This window comes from Oncorhynchus nerka, linkage group LG25 (genome assembly GCF_034236695.1).
Source record: "Oncorhynchus nerka isolate Pitt River linkage group LG25, Oner_Uvic_2.0, whole genome shotgun sequence".
In the NCBI taxonomy this organism is placed as follows: domain Eukaryota; kingdom Metazoa; phylum Chordata; class Actinopteri; order Salmoniformes; family Salmonidae; genus Oncorhynchus; species Oncorhynchus nerka.
The window spans coordinates 10685300-10701754 of record NC_088420.1 but is presented as its reverse complement, the minus strand read 5'-3'; the positions used below and the strand labels follow the sequence as shown (position 1 = coordinate 10701754).

The following is a 16455-nucleotide window of genomic DNA, read 5'->3' as shown; positions in this document are numbered from 1 at the left end:
TATTAATTTTCACAAAGTTTGCTGCTTCACTGTCTTTAGATATTTTTGTCAGATGTTACTATGGAATACTGAAGTATAATTACAAGCATTTCATAAGTGTCAAAGGCTTTTATTGACAATTACATGAAGTTGATAGAGTCAATATTTGCAGTGTTGACCCTTCTTTTTCAAGGCCTCTGCAATCCGCCCTGGCATGCTGTCAATTAACTTCTGGGCCACATACTAACTTATGGCAGCCCATTCTTGCATAATCAATGCTTGGAGTTCGTCAGAATTTGTGTGTTTTTGTTGGTCCACCCGCCTCTTTAGGATTGACCACAAGTTGTCAATGGGATTAAGGTCTGGGGAGTTTCCTGGCCATGGACCCAAAATATCAATGTTTTGTTCCCCGAGCCACTTAGTTATCACTTTTTCCTTATGGCAAGGTGCTCCATCATACCGGATAAGCCATTGTTCGTCACTAAACTGTTCCTGGATGGTTGGGAGAAGTTGCTCTCGGAGGATGTGTTGTTACCATTCTTTATTCATGGCTGTGTTCTTAGGCAAAATTGTGAGTGAGCCCACTCCCTTGGCTGAGAAGCAACCCCACACATGAATGGTCTCAGGATGCTTTACTGTTGACATGACACAGGACTGATGGTAGCACTCACCTTGTCTTCTCCGGACAAGCTTTTTTCCGGATGACCCAAACAATCGGAAAGGGGATTCATCAGAGAATATGACTTTACCCCGGTCCTCAGCAGTCCAATCCCTGTACCTTTTGCAGAATATCAATCTGTCCCTGATGTTTTTCCCAGAGAGAAGTGGCTTCTTTGCTGCCCTTCTTGACACCAGGCCGTCCTCCTAAAGTCAGATGCACTCACACCTGCCTGCTGTCATTCCTGAGCAAGCTCTGTACTGGTGGTGCCCCGATCCCGCAGCTGAATCAACTTTAGGGGACGGTCCTTGCGCTTGCTGGACTTTCTTCGGCTCCCTGAAGCCTTCTTCACAACAGTTGAACCGCTCTCCTTGAAGTTCTTGATGATCTGATGGTTGATTTAGGTGCAATCTTACTGGCAGCAATATCCTTGCCTGTGAAGCCCTTTTTGTGCAAAGCAATGATGACGGCACATGTTTCCTTGCAGGTAACCATGGCTGACAGAGAAAGAACAATGATTCTAAGCACCACCCTCCTTTTGAAGCTTCCAGTGTGTTATTCGAACTCAATCAGCATGACAGAGTGATCTCCAGCCATGTCCTCGTCAACACTCACACCTGTGTTAACTAGAGAATCACTGACATGATGTCAGCTGGTCCTTTTGTGGCAGGGCTGAAATGCAGTGGAAATGTTTTGGGGGGATTCAGTTCATTTGCATGGCAAAGAGGGACTTTGCAATTAATTGCAATTCATCTGATCACTCTTCATAACATTCTGGAGTATATGCAAATTGCCATCATACAAACTGAGGCAGCAGACTTTGTGAAAATGTATATTTGTGTCATTCTCAAAACTTTTGGCCATGACTGTACATACAGTATGTGAAATGCTGGTAACATAAATGCACTACAAATGTTCTGCTGTTCATGTTCAATGTTTAGGGTAGGTCACCTTTATATAGCCAGAACCTTCATATTTCTCCAACAATACATCTACTGGTGATATGAGCCCATCTTAAATGTCAGTTGAGTACTGTGAAAACAATGTATTTATTTTGCCATATTGTTGATGGTTTTACGGTCTAGAATCAGGATAACAATGGGCTTTTGAAATCAATTTCAGCCTTGGAATAAGGCGAGGGACAGTCACGTTATGAGGTCACGCTGAAATGTGACTGCAACTTTCCAGTATGGCCCTATGTCTCCTTGGCAGTCATCCAGTAGACATGTGTATAGTTCATCACCCAGCCTAGATAATTCTAAACAATGAGAGACTGACTAGCACATTCCTACTGTATTGTCCACTTGTCATCATTAGAGATGCTAGCTATATCTGATCATACTGCTGAAGGTAACAAGAGACCAGTGGCAGTCAGTGCCATTTAAGATGAGGGAGGCCATTTAATTTTTTATTAGCATGGCCTTATTTCTATTACAGCATATTGGGGAAAGGGGGATACCTAGTCAGTTGTACAACTGAATGCCTTCAACTGAAATGTGTCTTCCGCATTTAACCCCACTGTGAGGTACGGAGGGCTGCTTTAATTGACATCCACGGCGCCCGGGGTTAACTGCCTTGCTCAAGGGCAGAAAAACAGATTTTTACCATGTCAGATCTGGGATACCATCCAACGCCTGTAGTTCATATTCCATTCACCCAGTTCAATGTATCATCGATAGGTTTAGGCTACTACATGATACTACATGATACATGATGACTACGTGATACTCACATTTTCAAGAGGTTGCTACAACCTAGCCTATGAATGAAAGTGTACAATGTAGATGCACACAGGTCGAGAGAAAGGTTTGAGGTGACAGACAGTGACACATTCAATACCGCCTTGATCATTAGACCAATACTTGCAAACGAGAGTTTGTATTGGACAAATTCAGGTACTTTTATCCCCGATTCGTTCTGTTTGCTTCTGTTTAAGAAACGTTTTTCAACAGAATCAGTGGAATAAATACACCCGTGATCACACACAAATACAGTTCACTTTCATAGCAGCCACATTGTATTCCTTCTCGCATCCATGCTCTCTCCTCCTCACCCCTTTTCTCTTTGTTTGTGGACTTCAATGCACAACACATCAGCTGTATGTGACCAGGAGAAAAATAACTTTTGACGCAAAACCATATCATAACCACTACACACAGCCTACATCGTTGTCACCATATTAGCTAAAGTAACGTCATAGTCAACATAGTTAATAGAACTAACACGTTAGTAAACCCTCTACAATCCTGCAGTACAGTTCCAGTGTATAGTCAGTTTAGCAGTTACACCGCAAGCCCCGATGGCAATAAATTAGTAAAACCAAAAGCTTACCTTGACTTGGAAGAGTTCCAGTTTTGTGTTGGATAATCATAGCCAGCTAGCTAATATAGCATGCCTCTGTTTGAGCTGGGTGTTTGAGTAGGCTAAACTATCTAGCTGCCTTTGCTAGCTATGTAAGTGAAACTGGAAAACAAATTATACACTCTCTATTTTGAAGAAATGAATTTGTTTAAAACTGTTCAACTATTGTTTTTCTTTGAGTCAACTACTCACTACATTTCATGCACTGCAGTGCTAGATAGCTGTAGCTTATACTTTCAGTGCTAGATTCATTCTCTGATCCTTTGATTGGGTGGACAAGATGTCAGTTTATGCTGCAAGAGCTCTGATAGGTTGGAGGACATCCTCTTGAAGTTGTCATAATTACTGTGTAAGTCTATGGAAGGGTGTGAGAACCATGACCTCCAAGGTTTTGTATTGAAGTCAATGTACCCAGAGGAGGATGGAAGCTAGCTGTCCTCCGGCTACACCATGGTGCTAACCCTACAGAGTGCTGTTGAGGCTACTGTAGATCCTTCATTGCAAAACAGTGTGTTTTCATAAATTATCTGGTGACGTGAATATATTTAGTATAGTGTCTAAAAAGGATCACTTTTAAATTTGTAAATGTTTTAGTTTTTATGAAATTCACTGAGCAAGATGGTCCTCCCCTTCCCTCCATAGCCATTGTTATAGTCTTGTGGGTTTGTTTTCAATCAATGTTGCTGTTTTTTACTAGATAGCTCACCATAGCCTATTATATAATTCCATCATCATAAAGTAAAGTTGGTAAGATGCCCTAGAGGGCAAAAACATTGACTGATCCAATTGTCCTGACACGAGTCATTGTTGATTTCACTTGTTATAGGGGAGAGATTCTAGGGCTGCAGATAAGACTGTTGCCATGGTCCTGAAGGAGATACCCAGTAAGGCGTCTTCAGAAGTGAAACCCCTCCTCACGGTGACAACCAAGGTGGGCAGAACCATCGCAACCCCTCCGAACATCTCCTATCCCTCTCACCACCTCAACTGAGTTTTCCTATTTTTGGTGATGATAAAATCAATGGCAATGCTTTAAGCATCCCGTATCTACCCTCCACTCTTGAGCCTAGCTCGACCCCTTCTCACACATCAATAACCTCACGACAGCAAAAAGCAACAACATTGATTTTATTTAATTTTTCAGCTGCTCTATGTGGTATAAAATGCATATTACATTCCAAATCACCAACTAATAACCAGCCAGTATTTCAGCTGTAGCCAGGAATGACATTTTATCTAAATGCCATTTCATTGATGTATTTAAATTATATGCGCTGTAACTGGTACCTGTTGCAGCAGCAACACCTTATCAATGTAGTGCAGGAATTGTTAGTGAGAATTCCTCAGGTGTACCTTAGTGGGCTTTTACTGTCACATTACCAAGTGAATCTACCCAATCAGGTAGTTTTAGCAGAATGACTTCATATTACTAAGTGAATCTACCCAATCGGGTAGTCTTAGCAGAATGACTTCATATTACTCAGTGAATCTACCCAATCGGGTAGTCTTAGCAGAATGACTTCATATTACTCAGTGAATCTACCCAATCAGGTAGTCTTAGCAGAATGACTTCATATTACTAAGTGAATCTACCCAATCAGGTAGTCTTAGCAGAATGACTTCATATTACTCAGTGAATCTACCCAATCGAGTAGTCTTAGCAGAATGACTTCATATTACTCAGTGAATCTACCCAATCGAGTAGTCTTAGCAGAATGACTTCATATTACTCAGTGAATCTACCCAATCGAGTAGTCTTAGAATAATTAGAAATGAGGTTCTATATCAGCAAAATGTTTAGCCCATATCCAATGCAGTTTAGGAAAAGACAGATTTTTATACCTCATAAGCAGCTACACTTTCCTAATGTGTATGCATTTCCATAATGCATTACCTTGCAGCATCACATTAGGCTAGGACATAATTAATCCATCTATTCTTGTAGATGCAGTTGATTGTCAGTGTGCTTTTCGGTGTTGCTTTGAAGCAATATGTGGATCGTATGGTTATAGCAGATGCTATTGTACGCTTCTGTGCTTGATATAAATGAAAAGTACTTGATGTGTATGTGTGTGTTTGTGTGTCCGTGCATCTGTGTGTATTTCTGTGCTGTGGTGACAGTATAGTGATGTTCTGATGTTAACGTTATAAAATGGGCTCTGTAGGCTTCAATATGCTAAGTTGTTTCATAAAATACCATAATGTGTTTTTTAAATAATTATATATTGAAAAAAAGGATTTTGATCTTTTTATTTTTAATCCCAACCAGCAAAGAACTCTATTGCGCAACACAACAAATATGTTTATCATGTGCTTCTTTGTATTCAAATACTAGTACTATCAGAAAGTTCAGTTAACAATGCTGTGTTTGCTGACTGTCTTTTGTTAGACAAGGCCTCTTTCTGTCCTTTTTACTTCTGTGAGTTAACCTTTCATTCTTTAAAATAGTTTAAAACAGCTGCCATTTTTAGCTTCCAGAGCCTTAAATTAAGCCAACATTCTTGCTGTCTCATTCCGTAATCAGACTGGGATCTGGTGCATATCTGGACGTAGATAAGCAACTACATTAAAAAACAGACGTGTGCATTAAATGAGCAGGAAACTGCCTACCTTCACTAGTCTGAGAAGTAAATGGAAAGATGTGACTAGACTGCTAACACACAGGACACAACATATGCCATGTCACAAAGTAGGATGCAACATCTTAATCAATGTTAAAAAAAAAGGGGGCAGAGGGTGAATTTGTAAATGTTATGAAAGTAGTTCCTCAGTCCTTCCACAAGGTCAGTGAAAGTAGTTCCTCAGTCCTTTCACAAGGTCAAACAAAGGAGTTCCGCAGTCCTTCCACAAGGTCAGTGAAAGTAGTTCCTCAGTCCTTCCACAAGGTCAAACAAAGTAGTTCTGCAGTCCTTCCACAAGGATAGTAAAAGTAGTTCCTCAGTCCTTCCACAAGGTCAGTGAAAGTTGTTCCTCAGTCCTTCCACAAGGTCAGTGAAAGTAGTTCCTCAGTCCTTCCACAAAGTCTGAGAAAGTAGTTCCGCAGTCCTTCCACAAGGTCAGTGAATGTAGTTCCTCAGTCCTTCCACAAGGTCAGAGAAAGTAGTTCCGCAGTCCTTCCACAAGGTCCGTGATAAAGATTTGACCTTTACAGCAATGACCTTATTCCCTTTCTAGATACTCCGGTGTTCAGGAGAGGAGCTGAATGCTGCTTTCCTCAGACAAACACAGAGGTCTATTCTATTCTGCATACTGGCAGCACCATTCTTTTCAGATGACCTACAGTGACACAGATCAATTGCCAATAGAAGTCTGTTTCTAACTTTGTAGCATCGGTAAATAATGCATCTATAAGATGTCTTGCATAAGAGTGCACCCTCCACCCATGTGTTCTTGAGCTCAAACACTGTCACACACACACACACACACACACACACAGACACACACACACACGCACACACACACACACACACACACACACACACGTTCACTATCACACACACACGCACGCACCGCACACGCACACGCACACACACACACACACACACACACACACACACTGCAAGCTGCTGTTCAATCAGCATTGTTTTTCAGCAAGCAGGCAGTGTATATTTTATGCCTGAACTGTTCCCTCCAAAGTAAAAGTCTGGATTTGTGGATGTATTTACGATCCCTAATTAACTAACATTAAAAGTCTCACAGATGAAAGTAGTCAAAAGGCCCTAAAAGGTCACAGAGATTCCAGTCCAATAAAAAGTACATTTCAAATAGCAGACATAGGTCAAAAACACAAATAGGGTAGTAGATTACACAAGGCAATATATCATTCAATACACTCATGGAGAGCTAATGGTCACATACACTCATGCTAGACAATAGGCAAATAGCTAACTGTCACATACTGTACAGTATATACTCATGCTAGACAATAGGCAAATAGCTAACTGTCACATACTGTATATACTCATGCTAGACAATAGGTAAATAGCTAACTGTCACATACTGTATATACTCACGCTAGACAATAGGTAAATAGCTAACTGTTACATACTGTATATACTCACGCTAGACAATAGGCAAATAGCTAACTGTCACATACTGTATATACTCACGCTAGACAATAGGCAAATAGCTAACTGTCACATACTGTATATACTCATGCTAGACAATAGGTAAATAGCTAACTGTCACATACTGTATATACTCACGCTAGACAATAGGTAAATAGCTAACTGTTACATACTGTATATACTCACGCTAGACAATAGGCAAATAGCTAACTGTCACATACTGTATATACTCACGCTAGACAATAGGCAAATAGCTAACTGTCACATACTGTATATACTCATGCTAGACAATAGGCAAATAGCTAACTGTCACATACTGTACAGTATATACTCATGCTAGACAATAGGCAAATAGCTAACTGTCACATACTGTATATACTCACGCTAGACAATAGGCAAATAGCTAACTGTCACATACTGTATATACTCATGCTAGACAATAGGCAAATAGCTAACTGTCACATACTGTACAGTATATACTCATGCTAGACAATAGGCAAATAGATAACTGTCACATACTGTATATACTCACGCTAGACAATAGGTAAATAGCTAACTGTCACATACTGTATATACTCACGCTAGACAATAGGTAAATAGCTAACTGTCACATACTGTATATACTCACGCTAGACAATAGGTAAATAGCTAACTGTCACATACTGTATATACTCACGCTAGACAATAGGTAAATAGCTAACTGTCACATACTGTACAGTATATACTCACGCTAGACAATAGGTAAATAGCTAACTGTCACATACTGTACAGTATATACTCATGCTAGACAATAGGCAAATAGCTAACTGTCACATACTGTACAGTATATACTCATGCTAGACAATAGGCAAATAGCTAACTGACACATACTGTATATACTCACGCTAGACAATAGGTAAATAGCTAACTGTCACATACTGTATATACTCACGCTAGACAATAGGTAAATAGCTAACTGTCACATACTGTATATACTCACGCTAGACAATAGGTAAATAGCTAACTGTCACATACTGTATATACTCACGCTAGACAATAGGTAAATAGCTAACTGTCACATACTGTACAGTATATACTCACGCTAGACAATAGGTAAATAGCTAACTGTCACATACTGTACAGTATATACTCATGCTAGACAATAGGCAAATAGCTAACTGTCACATACTGTACAGTATATACTCACGCTAGACAATAGGTAAATAGCTAACTGTCACATACTGTATATACTCATGCTAGACAATAGGCAAATAGCTAACTGTCACATACTGTATATACTCACGCTAGACAATAGGTAAATAGCTAACTGTCACATACTGTACAGTATATACTCATGCTAGACAATAGGCAAATAGCTAACTGTCACATACTGTACAGTATATACTCATGCTAGACAATAGGCAAATAGCTAACTGTCACATACAGTATATACTCATGCTAGACAATGGGCAAATAGCTAACTGTCACATACAGTATATACTCATGCTAGACAATAGGTAAATAGCTAACTGTCACATACAGTATATACTCATGCTAGACAATAGGCAAATAGCTAACTGTCACATACTGTACAGTATATACTCATGCTAGACAATAGGCAAATAGCTAACTGTCACATACTGTATATACTCACGCTAGACAATAGGTAAATAGCTAACTGTCACATACACTATATACTCATGCTAGACAATAGGCAAATAGCTAACTGTCACATACTGTACAGTATATACTCATGCTAGACAATAGGTAAATAGCTAACTGTCACATACTGTATATACTCATGCTAGACAATAGGCAAATAGCTAACTGTCACATACTGTATATACTCATGCTAGACAATAGGCAAATAGCTAACTGTCACATACTGTATATACTCATGCTAGACAATAGGTAAATAGCTAACTGTCACATACTGTATATACTCATGCTAGACAATAGGCAAATAGCTAACTGTCACATACTGTACAGTATATACTCACGCTAGACAATAGGCAAATAGCTAACTGTCACATACAGTATATACTCATGCTAGACAATGGGCAAATAGCTAACTGTCACATACAGTATATACTCATGCTAGACAATAGGTAAATAGCTAACTGTCACATACAGTATATACTCATGCTAGACAATAGGCAAATAGCTAACTGTCACATACTGTACAGTATATACTCATGCTAGACAATAGGCAAATAGCTAACTGTCACATACTGTATATACTCACGCTAGACAATAGGTAAATAGCTAACTGTCACATACACTATATACTCATGCTAGACAATAGGCAAATAGCTAACTGTCACATACTGTACAGTATATACTCACGCTAGACAATAGGTAAATAGCTAACTGTCACATACTGTATATACTCATGCTAGACAATAGGCAAATAGCTAACTGTCACATACTGTATATACTCACACTAGACAATAGGCAAATAGCTAACTGTCACATACTGTATATACTCACGCTAGACAATTGGCAAAGTGGCTAATGGCTTACAGTGCAGTATAGCCCTTATAATCTTATAGAAATTATGAATGACTTTGGGAATGGACAATGATCCATAGTTTTCTATTACAATGGTAAGCTTTTTAGGTATAGCAACAATTATGCTCTAATATAATGAGCATGATAATAAAACAAAATATCATCCGTGTGCAAGCTCAAACAGTAGGGTGTTGGCGGATGCATCTGTCCCTAGGATATCAACATAAAAAATAAATACCAAAGCATAAAAATGAGAATAACAATACATTAAAGCAACAGTAGTAAGCCAGTCTCAACATGACTGAGAAGCCTCATGACGTGGTATGAAAGCCAAAACAAAATGGCAAATATTATATGACATTACATTGCATTGCACTTTTCACTGGTTGTCCCTCAGGTTGTGGCAGGAGGACACATATTTGGCTCCCAAAGTTGCACATTTTGGCTTTTTAAAAGGCCTACTGGAGCTAGCAGGATCACGCTAACTTAACAAAGATTCAGAGCAGACAATGGTTACAAACAAGGAACAAGATGTTCTAATGTACAGTATGTTAGTATCCTAAGGCTAACTGGGATGTCCCTCCTCACCAAGAGATTACAGCATAATGAGGCAGGGCTGCTCCGTAGAGCACATCTTTGCTGCCTTTGACGTTTGTTATGCTGGAACATCAGATCAGAAATATCTAGCTAGCACTCCTTTAACTTCCAGTTAACCGGTTCTCCGTACAGCGCTAGACAAAAATAGACATATCAGAAAAGACAAAGGAATGGTCTTTTCTCCCACAATGATTTGAACACACTCACAACCCCCCACCTCCTATGGGTTTAACCAGTTCAGGGTTCCCTTGACAACAGCATCTAAGAGATCTCTTGGAGTCATACTCAGGTGGCGCAATTAGCTGAGGTTTTTCCATTACATCCTTTCAGGATTACCCCTTGAGCACTTGTAAACAAAGTTGCAATGTCCTTTGCACAGGATCAGCAAGCAAAAAAGGTACAAAGTGATATGCTGAAAAATGGTAGCCTCCTCCACCTCGACGCAAAGAGAGAGGTTTGGGAGGGCGAATGTGGCCAAAATCCCTCGTGTTTCTGTTTGAGCCAGGACAGTAAACCTATAATTGGCCTTTCCACTGTTACCTGGTAGCGTCCCGAGACTCTGTACACTACAGATAATTGGATGGATTGCCTGTCCTTATTAACCGATGGATGATTAGCAAGGAAGATGTGGAGGTCTCTATCATGTTATGAAAAAAAGGGTTAACCAAGATCATTATTTGTAGTTATTCCTTTGGCAATTACAGTAAGTTCTTTGCAGACTCCGTGCAACGGTGGTTTATTAACTGTTCAATTCAGATAGCGCTGGAGGAGATGGCTGACGTTTTGCGGCCTCCTAACCAATTGTGCAAATTTGTGTTGTTTTATTTGCATTGTTTGTAACTTCTTTTGTACATAATGTTTCTGCCATAGTCTCTTATGACGGAAAAAAGCTTCTGGATATCAGAACAGTGATTACTCACCTCGAACTGGACCAATATTTTTTCTTTAACGAGTCGGACGCAAAATATTTAATGCTGATACCAGACCAGGCCCAAATCCCCGTCATTCGCATGAAAGCGAGATACCAATATAGAGGACACACGTCCGGGTGCCTTGTGAGAATTGGTCGGCGAGTGGTTAACACCTCTACCATCCGTCCTATTGGCCAACGCGCAATCATTGGAGAATAAATTGTATGAGCTCCATTCAAGACTATCTGACCAACTGTAATATCTTGTGTTTCACCGAGTTGTGGCTGAACAAAGACATACAGTTGGCTGGGTTTTCCCTGCACTGGCAAGACAGAACACTTTTGGTAAGATGAGGGGTGGCGGTCTATGTCTATTTCTCAATAACAGCTGGTGCGCAAAATCTAATATTAAGGAAGTCTCGAGGTTTTGCTTGCCTGAGGTAGAGTATCTCATGATAAGCTGTAGACTACACTTTTTTACCAAGAGAGTTTTCATCTATATTTTTCATAGCTGTCTATTTACCACCACAAACCGATGCTGGCTCTCAGACCTCAACACACTCAACAAGCTGTATAAGGCCATAAGCAAACAAGAAAATGCTCATCCAGAGGCGGCACTCTAGTGGCCGGGGACTTTAATGCAGAGAAACTTAAATCCGTTTAACCTAATTTCTACCAACATGTCACATGTGCAACCAGAGGAAAAACAACTCTAGTAGACCACCTTTACTCCATACACAGAGACAAGTACAAACCTCTCCCTCTCCCTCCATTTGGCAAATCGGACAATAATTCTATCCTCCTGATTCATGCTTACAAGCAAAAACTTTTATCAGGACATACTAGTGACTCGCTCAATACAGAAGTGGTCAGATTACACAGATGCTAAACTACAGGACTGTTTTGCTAGCACAGACTGGAATATATGTTGGGATTCTTCCAATGGTATTGAGGAGTACACCACATCAGTCATCAGCTTCATCAATAAGAGCATCGATGACGTCGTCCCCACAGTGACCATACGTACATACCCCAACCAGAAGCCATGGATTACAGGCAACATCCGCACTGAGCTGGGTAGAGCTGCCGCTTTCAAGGAGAGGGACTCTAACCCGGACGCTTATAAGAAATCCCTCTATGCCCTCCGACAAACCATCAAACAGGCAAAGCGTCAATAAAGGACTGAGATCCTGAATCCTACTACACCGGCTCTGATGCTCGTCGGATGTGGCAGGGCCTGCAAACTATTACAGACTACAAAGGGAAGCGCAGCCGCGTTCTGCCCAGTGACATGAGCATACGAGACGAGCTAAATTACTTTTATGCACTTTGAGGCAAACAACACTGAAGCATGCATGAGGAGCACCAGCTGTTTGTCTGATCACTCTCTCCGTGAGTAGGACCTTTAAACAGGTCAACATGAACAAGACCACAGGGCCAGACGCATTACCAGGACGTGTACTCAGAGTATGCGCTGATAAACTGGCAAGTTTCTTCACTGACATTTTCAACCTGTCCCTGACCAAGTGTGTAATACCTACATGTTTCAAACAGACCACCATAGTTCCTGTGCCTAAGAACACCAAGGTAACCTTCCTAAATGACTACCAACCGTAGTACTCACATCTGTAGCCATGAAGTGCTTTGAAAGGCTGGTCATGGCTCACATCAACAGCATCATCCCAGAAACCCTAGACCCACTCCAATTCGCATACCGCACAAACAGATCGACAGATGACGCAATCTCTATTGCACTCCACTCTGCCCTTTCCCACCTGGACAAAAAGAACACTACGTGAGAATGCTGTTAATTGATGACAGCTCAGTGTTCAACACCATAGTGCCTTCAAAGCTCATCAGTAAGCTAAGGAACATGGGACTAAATACCTTCCATTGAAACTGGATCTTGGACTTTCTGATGGGCTGCCCCGCGGTGGTAAGGGTAGGTAACAACACATCTGCCACACTGATCCTCAATTCGGGGGCCCCTCGGCAGTGCATGCTTAGTCCCCTCCTGCACTCCCTGTTCACTCATGACTGCATGGCCAAGCAGGACTCCAACACCATCATTAAGTTTGCCGACGACACAGCGGTGGTCGACCTGATTACCAAGAACGATGAGACAGCCTATAGGGAGGAGGTCAGAGACCTGGCAGTATGGTGCCAGGACAACAACCTCTCCCTCAATGTGATCAAGACAAAGGAGATGATTGTGGACTACAGGAAAAGGAAGGCTGAGCACGCCCCCATTCATCAACGGGGCTGTAGTGGAGCAGGTTGAGAGCTTCAAGTTCCTTGGTGTCCACATTATCAACAAACTATCATGGTTCAAACACATCAAGACAGTTGTGAAGAGGGCACAACAACGCATATTCTCAGGAGACTGAGAAGATTTGGCATGGGTCCTTAGATCCTTAAAAGGTTCTACAGCTGCACCATCGAGAGCATCCCGACTGGTTGCATCCCCGCCTGGTATTGCAACTGCTCGGCCTCCGACCGCAAGGAGCTACAAAGGGTAGTGCGTACAGCCCAGTACATCACTGGGGAAAGCTTCCTGCCATCCAGGACCTCTGTACCAGGCGGTGTCAGAGAAAAGCCTTAAAAATAGCCAAAGACTCCAGTACCCTTGTCATAGACTGTTCTCTCTGCTAACGCACAACAGTCGGTATTGGAGCACCAAGTCTCGGTCCAAAAGGCTTCTTAACAGCTTCTACCCCCAAGCCATAAGGCTGCTGAACAGCTAATCAAATGGCTAACCGGACTATTTGCATTGAGCCCCCTCTCCCTTTTTATGCTGCTGCTACTCGCTGTGTATTATCTATGCATAGTCACTTTATCCCTATGTACATGTACATATTACCTCAATTACCTTGACTAACCTGTACCCCCGCACATTGACTCAGTACAGGTACCTCCGTATAGCCTCGTTATTGTTATTTTAATTTGACTCCCTTTTTAAAAAATGTAGTTTATTTAGTAAATATTTTCTTAAAACTGCATTTTAAGTGAACTGGCATTGTTGTGCCAGGACAACAACCTCTCTCTTAACGTCAGCCAAACATTGGTTGATTGTTGACTTCAGAAGGCAGAGGAGGGAACATGCCCCGATCCACATCAAAGGGACTGCAGTAGAGAGAGTCAGCAGGTTTAAGTTCCTCTGCGTCCACATCACAGAGGACTTGTTATGGACCAACAACACCACCACTCTTGTCAAGAGGGCGCAGCAGCATCTCTACTTCTTAAGGCGTCTGAAGAAATTCGGTATGCCACTCCAGGTCCTCTCCAAATACTACCGCTGCACCATCGAGAGCGTCCTGACCAGTTGCATCACTGCCCGGTATGAGAATTGCTCCGTCCACGACCACAAGGCCCTCCAGCGGGTGGTGAAGATGGCCCAGTACATCACTGGGACCGTGTTCCCACCCATCCAGGACATCTACACGAACCGGTGTCTCAGGAAGGCCCGCAGCATCATCAAGGACCCCAACACACCCCAGCCACGAGCTGCTCTCTCCCTTATCGTCGAGCAGACGGTATCGCAGCATGAGGTCTGACACCAACAGGCTCAGAGACCGTTTCTATCTACAAGCCATCAGACTGCTGAACACTTGAACTGGACTGACCTCCATGCTCTGATTCTCCGCACATGCACTCACTCACACTCACTCACTCACTCACTCACTCACTCACTCACTCACTCACTCACTCACTCACTCACTCACTCACTCACTCACTCGCCCATCTGCTGCTGCTTCCAGACTCTGGGAGGGCTAAATACTTAATAATTTAAATACTTGCCCCCCAAACCCACTTCCACAAAACACGTGTTAACATTGCACTATTAATTGTTGCCTTCCTGTATTATAATTATGCCAAAATGTTTATTTTATTTTCTACTGAGCCTTTTACTTTCTGTTTATATTCTTATATTGTATTATCTGTTATTGATGTGGCATTGTTGAGAAGGAACCTGCAAGTAAGCATTTCTTTGGAGGATGGATGGCTGCTGAGGGGAGGGACAGCTCATAATAATGTCTGGAAGGGAGTATTATAACTGGAATGGAGTGAATACCATTTATTTCATTCCAGTCGTTATTATGAGCCATCCTCCCCTCAGCAGCCTCCACTGGTGTATCCATGTGTATCCCGTACATATGAGAGATAAAACTTGAAGCTGAATATGAAAAACTAATGGGCCTAACCAGGTTCCTGGATAAAAGTTTCCAGTTTTAACGTCATGTGCACAAGTACTGTGAAATGCCTTTCTTGGTAAGTTCTAAACCCAACAATGCAGTAATCAATATCAATGTAGCACAAAAATAACAGAAGGTAGAACAAAAACACATATTAAGTAGAAATAACATTTACATTTAAGAAATAAGAAATAAGAAATACAATATGTACGAAAGCATTTTCTTGAATCGATAAGACATTTGGATTATTTTTGTTTCACTGTGTGAATGCGTCCAACGTACATGTGTGCCGAGCAAGAAAACCGCTTCATACTGGAAAGTTAGTTACCAACTTTCATTCAATAGGGCTCTTAGTGATGTCATTTATTTATCTCTTTATGTCTCAATAGGCTACGTACTTAACCCATAAAACGTAGCACAATATAATTCAGTAGTGTGAGGGAGACCCCATATCCAATTCGTTCATAATTGGTATGTTATCTCATCAATTCAAAATGTCAGGGAATTTAATTGCGAAACCCCTCTGTGTGAAAACTGACCTTAAATTACACTATTCTGTCAAGGGAAAGGAAGGGTTAGGAATCCCATTAAGAGCTACAGTTAGTGATGATCCACCTCACGACGCACACTCGTCTACAGACAAGGTTTTTGGCCTGCATCCTGGCACCGCAATTTGTCTTATTTGACGCTAAATAGATGGGAGGCATTGAAGGAAGGCTACCTTTATGGGCGATCATCACGTGAACATCATGGAGTTTCACGAGCCGTCTCTCCATAATGCATCACATAATGCTTGTCCTCTGCGAACATTACGCAAATGTGACAGAAATAAATCGTTATTCACCGACAGATGTTCCCCACTGATCACCGTCGGCAAAGTTGAAAGTGTTGTCAAAAGTTACACAGGCACATGCGTCCATGAATGGAATTTAAACTTTGAATGGATTTAATTTGCCATTGGCCTTTATATCCCGGGTCTCGAAGGGCTTCCTACGATGTGTGCACAGTGTATTTACATGTGCCGCTAGCCTTCACCTGACTGTGTGAGTGACATCTACAGGGAAGTCCCAGGGTCTCCATGATGGACACATCTTTCCAATAGCTTCCATCATGGACACACTACACTCTAAAAAGAAAAGGTTTCTGGAGTATTCTTTAGGGGTTCTTCACATTGAAACTGATGGGGAACCCCTTCTCCTT

The 16455-nt window shown here is 41.5% G+C and overlaps 1 protein-coding gene across 4 annotated transcripts in view; it reads left to right on the top strand.

Moving 5' to 3' along the window:
* Positions 1-16455, top strand: part of LOC115109033 (PEX5-related protein-like) — a 187585-nt gene that overhangs the window by 90593 nt on the left and 80537 nt on the right. For 3 of the 4 annotated variants that reach the window (XR_003860468.2, XM_029633583.2, XM_029633581.2), the window contains exon 2: positions 3825-3929. The exons of the other annotated variant lie outside the window; for it this stretch is intronic. Coding sequence is in view for 2 of the 3 variants with exons in the window: in XM_029633583.2 (XP_029489443.1) it covers positions 3825-3929 (105 nt within the window). In the remaining variant the exon portion in view is untranslated. The remainder of the gene's footprint in view (positions 1-3824; positions 3930-16455) is intronic. 4 annotated transcript variants of the gene reach the window in all.